This window comes from Microtus ochrogaster, chromosome 10 (assembly GCF_000317375.1).
Source record: "Microtus ochrogaster isolate Prairie Vole_2 chromosome 10, MicOch1.0, whole genome shotgun sequence".
In the NCBI taxonomy this organism is placed as follows: domain Eukaryota; kingdom Metazoa; phylum Chordata; class Mammalia; order Rodentia; family Cricetidae; genus Microtus; species Microtus ochrogaster.
Window position 1 is genome coordinate 56,125,556 of NC_022016.1, and position 14,186 is coordinate 56,139,741.

General features: G+C 47.5%; 1 protein-coding gene across 1 annotated transcript in view; it reads right to left on the minus strand.

Moving 5' to 3' along the window:
- Positions 1 to 14,186, minus strand: part of LOC101999605 (CUB and sushi domain-containing protein 2) — a 514,736-nt gene that overhangs the window by 52,925 nt on the left and 447,625 nt on the right. Inside the window, exons 29-32 of the mRNA XM_026782281.1 lie at positions 11,955 to 12,142; positions 6,348 to 6,542; positions 5,384 to 5,500; positions 4,696 to 4,809 (exon numbers count right to left, since the gene is read on the minus strand). Of these exons, the coding sequence (XP_026638082.1) occupies positions 4,696 to 4,809; positions 5,384 to 5,500; positions 6,348 to 6,542; positions 11,955 to 12,142 (614 nt within the window). The remainder of the gene's footprint in view (positions 1 to 4,695; positions 4,810 to 5,383; positions 5,501 to 6,347; positions 6,543 to 11,954; positions 12,143 to 14,186) is intronic.

Here is a 14,186-nt window from a genome sequence, read left to right on the forward strand (position 1 = left end):
GGAGGGAATGTATGGAGGGAATGTATGGAGGGAATGTATGGAGGGAATGTATGGAGGGAATGTATGGAGGGAATGTAAGGAGGGAATGTATGGAGGGAATGTATGGAGGGAATGTAAGGAGGGAATGTATGAAGGGAATGTATGGAGGGAATGTATGAAGGGAATGGCTGTTACTGTGCTGACTGGAAGTATGTTTGGAAAGAACTAAGGGAGAGAAGCTAGGAGCCAGCAAGGAAGAAATTCTAATTCTGCCGGGGAAGGATTGCTAACCCCAGATGATTCCTGTCAGTGAGATAACGACAGACTGAAGGCCAATGTCAAAACTTATCTCTGGATGAGAAATTAATGATTTAAAAAGAATTACAAAGGCCATGAGCATAAAGTCCAAGTATCCAATCTTGAAAACTAGAGCCGGGTCCAGAAAGAATGGGAAAGCAAGGAAGTGCCTCCCACACAGGAAGCCAGTCCTTAGGGAGAAGGAAGTGGGCTGGCAGACACCAGCACAAACATCTGTCTCAAACTGAGGAAAGGAGCCTGAGTAAACACGGAAATGGAGACTGGAAGAAATGCAAAAAGCCCTCCACTACCCCAAATACCACAATTTCCGTGGACGATGTTTTCACACGCTACTCTTTGTGTTGTGTTGTTGTTGTGTTTGTTTTTCCAAGACAGGGTTTCTCTGGGTAGCTTTGACTGTCCAGGAACTTGCTTGGTAGACCAAGCTGGCTTTGAACTCAGAGATTTACCTGCCTCTGCTTCCCAGGTGCTGGGTTTAAAGGCGTGTGCCACCATGTCTGTCTTGTCTTATTTTCTTGAGACACTGTCTCTCCCTGAACCTGCAGCTTGGCAGCCAGCTGTCCTCCCGGCTTCACTCCCGCAGCCCTGGGGCTGCAGGCATGCACGCTGCCATGCGTGGCTTTTTATATGAGTATTGGGTTTTCAAGCTGAGACCCTCAAGCTTGAGCAGCGGGTGCGCTTACCCACACAGCCACCTCCCAGCCCAGAAGAGATAATCTTTTCGTATTTCAATTAAAAAGGAGTTTTAGGCTTATTTTTATATGTATGAATTATTTTGCCTGCGTGTATATATGTGCACTACGTGTGAGCCTTGGGCCTATGGGGGGGGTGTCAGAAGATGGTTTCCAGTTTCCTGGATCCGGAGTTACAGATGGTTGTGAGAAAACTCGTAGGTGCTGGGAATTGAACCTCCTCAAGAGCAACAAGAAATCTAAACCACAGAGACATCTCTTTAGCCCTAGAAGAGACATTCTTATCTCTTAGGCAAAGAAGTACCATGTGTTGAAGTAGTATACATCAAATCATACATGTCAAAATGAACGACATGAAGCCCAAGTGAGTACGCTGCTGTAAGCATGTTCAAGCTGAGCACACTCCTGTAAACATGTGTGTTCTTATACAGGGAAAAGCACAAACAACGCTCTCCAGCCAGGAAATCAGGCTGAGAAGAACACAGTCATTTGAAGAAGCAACAGAGGAGAGAATTTACGAAATAAAAGCAGTGGCTAATTAGAAAGTAACAAATTCCATAGAAATACTGCTAAGTCGGAGCAATAAGAATTCCCCAAAGCAGCAGAGGTTTCCCATAAACCTCTAGCAAGCACAACCAAGCAGAGAAGGGGGCCGTGAACACAGGTGCACAGCGCTCCAGAGACCCGGAACGTAAGTACCGGAGCAAGGGCATTAAAAAAAAATCCTTGCATGTTACATAAGTGACATCGCTAAAATGAACAGAAGTTATGAAATGAACTTTACCAAAAGATAAAATATTAGCATCGAAATTAAAAGAATATACCTGGATAGAACAGGAGCCACGGAAGGAAATCAAAGAAAAGCAACAGAGGAGGAGGAGGAAATAAAACAATGAAGCCAATTTACTTGCAAATGATGGTGCCTCTCATCCAGCAGCCAAGAATTAGCCTGTGATATTAGCCCTATTGAGGACAGTTCAATGGGTCTGTAAGAGGAATAGACTCTGAAGGCCAGTCTTAGAATTGATTAGCACAGACTAGCTAGAAAACATAAAGGGAGCAAAAAGGGCCCATTTATAATAAGAGAGCAATAAAGACAGCTAAAATCCTCATGAGATAGCCGGGAATAAAGCTAACAAAAGCAACAAATCGCTACCAGTTAAATGAAAGCAGCAGCCTGACCCCCAAAGTGTCTAACCAATAAAGAGAGACGCATCACATTCCCTGCGGGGCACAAGGGTTAATACAAAGATGTATAATATAAAGACCTATGTCTCCAACATAAGCTATACATTTTTTTTTAAATTCTAGAGATAATTCTTATGTAATTTTTCTTGATTTGCATCAGAGTTTCATGTAGCCCAGGCTGATCTTGAACCTGCTATGCAGCTGAGGATGTTTCTACCACGCAACTTTTGGGGTCATAGACCCGCATCATCACGCCAGGCTTATGTGGTGCTAGGCACCGAACATGCTTGCCTTTGTGCGTGCCGGGCCAGCACTCTGCCAGCTGAACCATAGTGCCATCCCTATGCATTTTTAAAACTGACTACAGTGCCATTTCATTTGTATTTTAATAAATAAAGCTTGCCTGAAGATCAGAAAAATTAAACAGCCATGCTGGCCAACCTTATAGACCAGGCGGCAATGACACAGACCTTTAATCCCAGCAGCCACACTAGCTTGCCATAGATACCAGATGGCAATGGTGCATGCCCTTAATGCCAGCGCTGGAGAGGATTAAAAGGAAGGAGGAGACAGCTCTCAGTCTCATTCTGAGATTCCTGGAGACAGGATTGCCATTTCGGACTGAGGTACAAGTTAAGAGCCAATGGCTAGAACCACAATTTCTGTCTCTAAGTTTTAATCATGCTCTAACTGACAACATAGTTCTAGATAATATTTGGAGGTGACAAGCAAGACTGGCCAATTTAAAAAGTCACAATAGCTAGTTGTGGTACTGAGTGCCTGGGAGTCAGGAGGATGAGAACTTTGAGGCAGGCTTGGGGTAAGTAAAAAGACTTGTCTCAAAAACAAACAAACTAACCAAACAAAAAACAACCAGAGGAATGATTAGGAACACAGCTTTTAAAGTTACTGTGGCAGGGCTGGAGAGGTGGCTCAGCAGTTAAGCGCACTTGTGGCTCTTGCAGAGGTCCTGAGTTCGGTCCCTAGCACCTCACAACAGTTCCCAACCTAACTCCAGTTCTGCAGGCTCCAGTGCCCTCTTCTGGCCTCCTTGGGTACTGCACATACGTGCTGTACTTTCTATACATGCAGGTAAAACACCCACACACATAAAATGAAAGTAAATCTTGGAAAAGTTATTGTGACACCAAGTACCATTACAGCTTTATAATCGCCAAAACCTGTACAGGGAGACATATACACTCGGAAGAAATAGATTAAAAATAAAAAAAGACCCAAACACCATAAACATTAGAATATATAAACTTGACATTTTCAAAATCCTGTCAGGACAACTGATTAATTGGTTTGAGTCTCTGTATCAATAAAAAAGTCAAAATAAAATTCAGAGGAATAAAGGCAAAGTGATAGAACCTGAAAGAATAAACAGAAAACAGGGGTTATCATCTGCTCTGTATACAGCAACGGCATAAATGATGAAAGAAAGATCTATTTGATATCAAGGGGCATTTTAATTTTCTGATATCAAAACATACCCCGAAGAAAATTACAAGGCAAACAGCAAACTGGAGTGGAAGGCTGTTTAAAGTGTATATGATTCCCCTGGTATAAGATATATTTTGCCTGTAGCCATGTGGGGTTCTGCTTTATGAAAAAGAACACGAGGCTAATAGAAAAATCAACACAAATTTGCAACAAGAATGCTTGGGCCAATAAAGACATTATATATAAAAAAGTTACCACCTCACCAGCAATAACAAGGCAAATTAAAAAACGATATGCTGTTTGTGTATTTCAAATAGATAACTTTTTAAAAATGACCTCACTTTTGGAGAAGAACCCTGCAAGATCTTTCTATCAGGGTTATTTGACAATCTCCACAAAAGCCTCAGCGATCTCACTGTAGACTTTGCTCAGCCACTCTTAGATACGCCGAGGTGCAGTCAGGGGTATGAATAAAGATATACATACAATGCAATGAGTTATTATTCATAGTGCAGAAACAAGCTAAATGCACAGCACTAGGGAATTTCTTATATAAATCTAAAATAACTATAGGAGAAACGTGTAAGAAGCATTAAAAGTCCCATCATAAAAGAGATACTTAACGACAGAGAAAGTGTATGGTAAGAGTAATTACAATGAAATATATATATATATATATGTACATATATATACACACACATATATATATATATAGTTTTATTCAACGGAATATGTAAAAGTTTGTCTATGTGGATCTGAGGAGTAGAAGGACACACATTACACTGTGACGAACATTCGTTCAGAGTGTGTGTTTTTAAAATTCTCCCCATGATGATTTTTGGTTTGGCTCCAAATCCCTACAGTGAAAACACAACATGCTCATAGGGAAAAGAAAAGTATGGGGCTGAGGTGTGCCTGGGTCCTCCGTTATGTGTGGATTCTAAAATAGCACCTCTCTGGCCGTGATGGGTATACACCCTCATTCCTGGCAGCAGTCCTGGGATGGCTCGGTCTCCTCTCACTCCCTCTCCCCGACCCTGGCCCACCCGGATCCCTTGCTGGCCCTGGGTACCTGTGTGGGAGCCGGAGAGTGAGCTGAGGAGCCTGGCGTGCTGGCTGTAGCCATCGTGAACTTCCACTATGTCGTTGAGGGCCGTGTGGAAGAAGGCAAACTGGCCAAACACCACTGTGGAGGAGACAGGGCATGGATATCAGAGGACATGCCGGCGGCTGAGAGGGGTGGGGCGGAGGTGGGGATCTGCTGGCTTTGGGCCAGGAGGAGAGACATTAGAGGGGGTTGCTGGTGCAGGGGCCAGCAGTTAGGGGGCCTTTCTGCGTCAGGGTTGTAGGCTGACAACACTGGGCACCGGGACACAGACGTCTAGGGAGTCCCTGGCCGGTTGGTCTTCTCCACAGGGGTCAAGACGACATTCACACCTGCACCTATACGACAGCTGCTGTAGCTACCTGAGGACTTGCAAAGGCTTCTGGTGCATCTTCTATTCCCCCCATCCCCCACCCCAATCTCAGTCCTTTTCACCAGTTCGCCTTTGCCCCCTCTCCCTCCAACACACACTACGCCTATGTGTGCACTTCTTTCTCCTCTTGGAAAGCCTTCTCCTGGTGTATCCCAGGATACTCTCTGTGCCGACGGAGAGGCTGTCCTTCCGGGTCTCACAATGAAGGACCCCGAGGGCTTGACATTTTGGAAGAAAATGGGAGGAATCAGAAAACACAGAAGCAAGTCAAGGAAACCCTACCATAGTCCTTAGGTACGGTGACAAAGTACAAGCAGGTCTGTCCACTGGTATAGTTCTGGGGGTAGTTTGGGGACAGGACCACTCCATCTGAACCCACATACTGTCCACCACAGGGAGCTGAAAGAGAAGCCAGAGAGGGGCCTGGTGAGTTGGTGACATCTCATCAGCTGTTCATCTTCCCTTCTCCCAGCCTGGACCTCTGGCCTCGCCCAGGTCAAGGGCGTCTGGTCCCTAGTCTGGAATCCATCTAAGGGCACACATTGGTATTTGCTCTCTAGGTGTTAACACTGGCATGGGTCCCTGAGGGCACGCCTTTGGGGCTCACATCATGAGACTTTCACGCTTATATGCAGGACCTGGACGTGGTCTTTAGCTCCATGGCTGATCCATGAAGGCACTGGCATTTACTGAGCAGTAGGCTGAAGATTCTCTCCCCACATTTCCCTTCTGGGGTCCACTCAGTCAAGCTACCTACTGCTCCTGTTCTTGGTGTCAACTTCCACAAGTGGCCTTGGTGCTGGCCTCGCCCACTTACCCGGGCAAAGAGTCCTCATTACTTTTTAATTTTTGGGCTCCCCATGTTCTGGGGGCTCTCATAACACAAGACCACCTTGTAGCCTTACTTTACACAGACATCACTCAGAATGTCCTCCAGCCCCAGGAATCAGCCCAAGGTCACCTTTATCTCCCTTTCCTGGTGTGTACTTCCTGGATGGCAGGCCTACAAGCTTTGGTTGAACATCTCTCTGAGTGAGTAGACACACTCCAGAGAGGTGACCGTCCAGAGGGACTGAGACACTGGGTGGATGATGAAGCCAACCCCCTTCATTGCAAACCCACTTATCCGACCTTACTTGCTTCACAGGAGTCCCCTTGTGGCCATGTCCTGCTTCCCACTCTCCAGATCCTTCTGCCCAGCATCCATCTCAGGCCCTTAGATCCCCAGGGTCCTGGCTATTCTCACCGGTGCAGACTGGCCTTGGGTTGTTCCACAGTGGCTTCCCATCAGGCCCCAGGATGCAGCTCAGGGTGGAGGCACCCTCAACCTCGTAGCCTCCGTGGCAGTAGTAGGTGATGGAGGAGCCCAGTTTCAGGTCAGAGCCCACTCGAGTGCCATTCTTGATGGAACCAGGGTCAAAACATGACTCCCTTGGGTTTTCTGGAAAACCAGAGAGACAGACAGCTGACATTCTCAGGGGGAGCAAATACTGCTGTGCCTGCAGTGAGCTATGCCACTTCCCACACTCTGGGGGAAGGCAGGGGTCAGTCAGTGCTCAGGCCTGGCTCCTGGCTCCTCTCTCACCCCCAACTGGTATAGGCTAGGTTTCCTTTGCTTCCTATCTCCAGCCACAAGCTTGGCAATGCCCAGCATTTGGAATCATCTCTTTCTCTAGATCTTTTCTTACACTGTGCTTGCCTGAGGGTGGAGCTGATGTCTGTTGCTCAGGCTCACATATAGGGCATTAACTCCAGATCTAGGGAGGATGTGGGAAACCTCACCCCACCTCTGGTTGGATACCCCAAACCCCTGTGATATCAAAAGCTCCAATATGGGTTTCTAGGTCTTCACTGGACACCAAGTGTTTACCATTCATTGAAGTAATGGTGGTTTCTGCCTGGTCACACGACTTAGGTGTTTTCTGTTGCAGGATAATTGACTACAGTGTGAAACCTCAAGATTGTGTTAATAAAATCAACCTTGGAGCAGAGGGCAGAGCCAGTGACTAGTTGACAGGAATTGACCGTAGAGAGTATGAAGGAGCCAGGAATACGGATAGAGAGATGCACAAGAAAGAGTAGGGAGGGATTTAGAGATTCATGACCTTTTTGGTTTGGGATGGCTGGAGAGATGCTCTCTTGCTGGGTCTTTGGCCAAAAGAGAAGGTCAGTTGGTTGCTTCTCTGCCCCCCTCTGAGCTAGTGGGTTTTTACCCCAACATCTGACTCCCTAGTCTTTATTGGTAAGTAAACTAGAGACACTTAGCTAAACACTACATTTGGCGGCAGCAGCAGGGTCAGGTGCCAGTGGGACAGTAAGTCCTGCCAGGCCATGACCTGAGCAGGATGGCAGTGACTGCAGGAGCTTTGGCGGGGGGGGTACAGATGGTAGCTACCATATCAGTAGATTCAAGTACAGCGCTGTGTCGGAGATAAAGCAATAGTCGTTGTAGGCAGGCAACAGTGGATGTACCCAAGCCATTTATTCTTTTGACATTTTTCTGCACCATACTTGGTGTTTCCTCAGTGCTGGGGCTACCAGCTGGGGCCCGGGTGTCTGAAGTAGAACTGACACCATGGTCTTTTTCCCCAAAGAAATCTAAAGCCAGCCTGGAAGGCAGCCCTTACACTCCCCACGGCAGCTTTTTGTCATCATTGTCACCAGGACTGTCAGCTAGGCAGTGGCAGGACACAGCTAAGGGCAGATGGCACCAGGAACCTGTCACTGGTCCTCAGAGTTTGGTCAGAGTGTCAATGTAGGGCAAGGACACCGCGCAATTCTTCGTGTGCTAGCGGCTTTGCCGGAAGCGCTCTGAGACGGAACGAGTGGAGCTAAGTGGGAAGGACTGGCAGAGAAGACACCAGAGTTCAGAGATGACTGGCTCATAGTGAATGTTTCTGAGGGCACTTCCTGTCACCGGGGTACCTTTTAGAATGCATATACACATGGCAGTCATTGCTCAAGGCTGTCACTTAGCTGCCAATCAGCCTGTTGAGTGATGGGACAGGACCCCGAACGTCTATAGTCCTGTCATGTCCGTCAGCTCTTACATTGGAGCCCTTCTAATTTCCCTGCTCTTCAAGTCTTCCCCACACAGCTGAACACGCAGCAGTCCTGAGTGCACCGCTGGGGCTCACTAACCCCAGAGAACCTTCACTTGCCAGGCAAAGGGCCCCTCCTCAGCATCCTGTGTGCCCTATGGTACTTCACCCTGACCCCTGCATCAATTCTGGTCTTTCCTTATGCCCGAGGCTCTGGCTAGACTATAAATGGCCACTGGATGACCCACATTCCAATAGCAGAGATATGATGAACTGTGACCATAAATTCATAATGAGTCAAATCATATTTGAAACTAAGAAATTGAAACCAAGCTCATGCAGAGTCCAAATCACTTGTGGTACCCGCTTTTTATTCCCTCTTCCAGTTTCAAAGATGGACCCCAGGTTTGACTGACAGTTCCCAGGTACCAGGTAAGACCTACATATCCCAGCCTCTTGGGCAGTCAGGTCTGGCCTAGGAGATGGAAAACACAAGCAAGACTTTCTGCCTTCCTCATAGGAGACAAAATCCTTCAGGCCTACAAGGGCCCTGCGATGCCCCTCCATTTCCCTCTGTGACGTCACCCCCTGCTGTTCCTTTGCTGACTTGCTCCTGACTCACAAGCGTCTGTGCACAGTCCATCCCCACATCTGGATAAGGTTCCCGTCTCATTTCCATCAGGTCTTGTCAATGTTGCTTCCATGGGGACATCTTCTTCGGGAAGTTCCTTAAAACTACAATTACTTGGAGCTGGGGAGATAGCTCAGCTGGTAACGTGCTTGCCACACAGGCATGAGGGCCTGAGTCCAGATCCCTGGCACTCATATAAGAAACTGGGCATGTGTCGGTGTGTGCATGTAACCCTAGTGCCGGGAGGAGTGGAGCCATTTGGATTCCTGCTTGTTGGCCAGACAGTCTAACAAAATTGGCGATTCTCAAAGAAAAGAGGTGTCATTCTAGGGTTAATGATTAGCTTGACAGAATTTAGAGTCACTTGGGAGATGGGCCTCTAGGTGTGCCTGGGCGATTCTCTTGATTCTGTTACCTGAGGTGGGAAGACCTGCCCACTGTGGAATCCTAGACTACAGAAATGGAAAATGGAATTGTGAAATGCCATGGGCCCCGTACCCCGTTTTCTGACTGTGGATGTGATCTGAACAGCTGCTTTAAACTCTTTCCACGTGGTTGACTCCCCACTGGGATGGTTTGCACTGTGGGCCAGGGCAAACCCCTCTCCCTTCCATTGCTTTCCTTAGCATGTTTTATCACAGCAATAGGAAAAAGCTAAGACAAGAGAACAGGATGATGTCTGTCCCCCAGGCCTGCTCCCGTGACAAGAAAACTACTGCAACCCATGTTTCGCGCATCTTAGAACTGCGCATGTCAATGGCAGACAATGAAAGGGGTCAAACCAGTTTGTGGATAAGAAATACTCAGGGAGCATTGGCAGTTGATAAACATGGGCTAGGTGGCAATCGTGGTTAGCATTGTTTGTGAATACATATGTGGTGTTCTCAGGGGCCACCAGAAATGTTTAATTAAAGGACAATTTCAAAGGTGGCTGGGGCCCTATACTATGCAGGTGGAAAGTGTGAGCCAGAGAAATTTTAATTTTAACAGGTAACATGAACCTGTTTGTACACAAAGGCTGACGAGGCCTGGTTGAACCTCGATGATGGTAACAGGAAGGGAACGGGCTCTCTAGAGTACCTGGAACATTCTGGGCATTAGACTAATACGTCACTCGCTCACTCTTTCATATATATATGGACATATCTGACTGGTCATCCCCTCTGAAGAGCACAGGGCATCTGATACCCGCCAGGTACTGTACCAATGACTTTAATGCACAGGACCATTGAGATTTGTAACTTTGCTGGGAAGGAATTTTCTTGCCGTCATTTTATGAATGAAGTAGTGAGAGGTTAAGCAAACACCTAAGGTCACCCAATTATTAAGTATTAAACATGAATTTAATCCAGTTAACTGGCAGGCTATGCTCTTGCCAGGCAGGGACCTCAGCTATTTTTTTTGTGAGGTTTGATTGACATATGGTTATGTACATTTCTTTCTACTTTGCCCATGGCTGCTTTAGCCTTCCAAGGGAAGAGCTGAGTGTGACAAGCTGACCTAAAATACTTACATAGGCATGCATATGGTGTATGCACTTTTGTGCGTAGTGTATGCACATTTGCGTGTGGCATATGTACTCGTTTGTGCGTGGTGTATGCACATTTGTGTGCGGCATATGTACACGTTTGTGTGTGGGTATACACCAAAAGATGACATCTGGTGTCCCGCTTTACCACTTTCCATGCTATTCCCTTGATGCGGACTCCCTTGCTGATCTTGAAGCTAGGCTGGCATCTAGCCATGTGTTAGCACTCCTCCCGTCTCTGTCCCTCACTGGACTAAGGTCACAAGTGGGTGGGTGGGTGGCCATGCCTGGTTTTTAATGTGGATTCTGGGATCTGAACTGAGATCCTTATGTTTGCTCTCCATGTGTTCTTACCCATAGCGTCGTCTCTCCAGCTCACTGGTTTGATATATGGGTACTTGGGACCAAACACAGGTCCTTGTGTATGCCAGTGCCTTACTGACTGAGCCATCGCTACATCACACCCCTGCTATGCCCCAACTGGGTTTTCAACACTTGCCCACGCCCATTCCTTTATGTTTTGGTCTATGGCTATTTGAGCCCTCCAAGAGCAGCTGAGAACCTATGACAGGAAAAAACTTATTATCTAAAATATTTGTTATCTTTAAGAAAAAAACCCATCAACTTCTTTTGACTTCTCCATTATCCACTGGCTTAATTCCAAAACCCAGTAGCAGTACATGAATGGGAAAGGCAGGATAACAGGACGCCATCAGATGTATCAGGTGGTAGCCAGTCTGTGACAAAGTGCCAGTGTTGGAGCACTAGGGCCCTAGATTTTCACAGGCTGCTCTGTCTATCTGGGCTGAGACAGCTCGGCTGTGGTTTGCATGCACACCTCAAAGGTTAGCACTTGGTATCCAGTGTGATGATGTTGAGGTGCTTGTGAACCCTTTAAGTGGTGACATTTCCTAAGGGTGATCAGGTCACGGCGGGTGGAGTGGGTGATGCCTTTGTAAAGGATTAAAGCAATTCCAAGGGTCCCTCCATTATCTTGGGTGGTCATAGGAGCAGGAAGCCTGGTTCCTGTATCCTTCCAGCTTGCTGTCCATCTCTCTGGCCATGTAATCTCTAATGCATGGGTTCCCTTCACTGTGGGGCTGCTCTCTCTCCCCACACCCAGAAGACCAGACCCAATCTTGGATTTTCAGTCTGAAACTATGATAACTAGATAACCCTTTTCACTTAAAAAAAAAAAAACCAAGCTTCAGGTATTTGTTATGGCAACATGAGATGGAATAAGACAAGGGCAGTTTCCCAAGATGGTGGGAGGCTCTGGCTGGGATCTAGAGGAAGACTGAGATCCAACATGAACCCCTACAATGGATGGAAACGACCAGGAAGGTGTTAGCTGATGGGTATCAAGGGACACCATGAGGCTGGAGTTAGGAATGACCCTGATAGAGAAGCGGGGAAGAGAAATAGTGATTTGGAAACGGAAGCAGGGTGTCAAAAGAATGCCTACTACCACACTCTCTTAGCCCTGGGGTATGTGAATAAGTAAGACTAAGCCATGGTGGGGGGTGTCTCAGGGATGACATCCTCTGTAAGGGAGCTGCAGGCTCCCTGTGGTCTAACCTATCTCTTCCCTACGGTACCACATTGATCTTCCACTGACCCTACCCTTGGGGCTCGCTAGCACCAGGCCCTTACCTGTGTAGTCAATGACGAAGCCGGCATTGCTCACAGAGGCATCACTGCGGAAGGCGAGGAAGAGGCTGTTGCTGCTGCTTTCGATGCGGCCCGGGAGCTGGGAGCCATAGAAGCTTCCTATGAGAGGGCTGAGAGAGTCCCGTCCATCGTAGATGTGGAGAAAATCATAGCCAGGCTCCAAGTTAAATCTGGAGAACAAAAACAGCCCATCCCCACCACGGTAAGGTCAAATCCCCAGGCTTTCACTGGGGCTTCCCAGAAAGCAAGCCCATCATCCCATGGGACCCAACCCTGAAAACTGAGGCTCCAGTGACTTTCCAGTTAGGAGAGATACTACTAAGTGTGATTTGGGGCACAGGTGGTAGATTCTAGTCAGTGAGTGTTCTCAATTCTGTAGCCAAAGACTTCAGGTTTTGCTCTTGCAGGAGGGAAAGCAAATTGCCAACTCCAGACAAGAGGGGGCAAAAGTGGCAGGTCTGACTCCGGAGCTCATACTGAACACGGGTGCTCGGCTGTCGTGCTAGCTTTGGTAGGAGCACAGAGCTACCCAGGTAGTCATCTGCAGCAGGGACCTGCTGCCACGAAAAGCCCACTTTTCTCCCTCCCTCTCAGGCCAGCCAGGAGCTCGTCAGCTTCTGTTACCACTTGGGTCCTAATGTCACCTCTAGATGTCTCTGAGCTACCTTGAACCAAGTGTGGGATGAAAAGCCACACTAAGTCTTTCTTGGTTTAGCAAATTGAGAACTGGAGTTCATGGAGGTAATGTACCCCCCTAGGGCACCTGGCAGGGGCATCTTAGCTTTTGATATTGTGACATGATTGTTGTCATCTACAAATAAGTCAGGACACATTCGTAGCTACTGTGGGACACATGAGGCCTGCAGGCTGCAGGCTTGACACACCTGCCTAGAGTGACCATAACGGGAAAATGACAGACATAGGGAACTGGGGTCTTAGCATTCTGTATGCCCTGATAGAGTGTTCTGTTAACTGGTTCACCCCACTGGGAACTCCATGTGGTCTGATAACTCTTAGCATGGACCAGCTCTCTGATCCCTGATTCTGCTTTCAAGCCCATGCCCAATAAAGGCAATTTATACGAAGTCAAGTGGGAAACGATGAAAATAATAGAGAAGTAAATGTGTTTTCAGAAAACAAATTTCTGATGCAAAGGCGCTCATGCCCGGGAACAGGTAGGGAACACTGCGATGCACCATTTGGTCGGACTGAGAAAGAAGTGGCCCTTCTACCCTACAGGTGGTGTGGACAGGGGCCTCAATCAGGCCCGGACAAAGAGGGTGAAGTGAGTAGGGAAACAAGGTGGGAATTTGGAAGCAGACGTGTGTCCTTTATACACGGAGTCTTTACACACTGGAGCTACTGTGAGACTGTCTCTTATTTCTGGGTGACACAGTCTTCTTGCCCTGGAAACTACCCATTCTTTCAAAACTCTTCAGGGAAAGTCTCTGGCTGAGTCTGTCTTGATCACAAATTGTAGAATGATCTGGTGTGTGTGTGTGTGTGTGTGTGTGTGTGTGTGTGTGTGTGTATATATAAAATTTTGCTGTGATTTTGAGACAGATTTATACTGTGGCCCAGGCTGGCCTTGAACTCCTTGCTATCCTGCTTCAGAGCTGGGAGTACAGGCATGAGTACACTGGTGGAGCCAGCATTTTTCTGCCTGTCCCTGTCCCTACCTTCTTCATGTCACTGAATTTTTAACTGAGCCCCCTCCAGATGCCTAACTGTGTCTGGTGCCAGGGACATGGAGCATGCTCACATGTGCCTTGCTTTCCAGAGCTGCTGGTGCTGGAAGAAGCAGCGGCTGGTCTGTTACTGTAATGGTCGCTACGTTGGTAGACTGCCATGTGCTGCTTGAGCTCTCTGAGAAGCTGACACTCAAAATGGGGCTGCATCCCCCACTCCTGCATTTCAGATCCAGTGCTTCCCCCAAGTTCCTTATCCAGGAATGAGTAGCATTCCCCTAACTCTATGACGAGGAGGGCGAAAGAGCTCGAGAGTAAAAACCCAGGGAGTAAAAACACGGTCCTTGAGACTCACTAGAAGGTGAGCCATTTTCAACAGAAGCCACTATTGTTATCCTATGGCACAAAAGTGCCTACCGTGGGAAAGAGACAGCAGAAGTCTATCCACAGCCAGGGAATGCTGACCCACTGGGCAAAAACTCACAGCCATGGGATTCTCAACCACTGGACAAAGGCTTACAGTCAT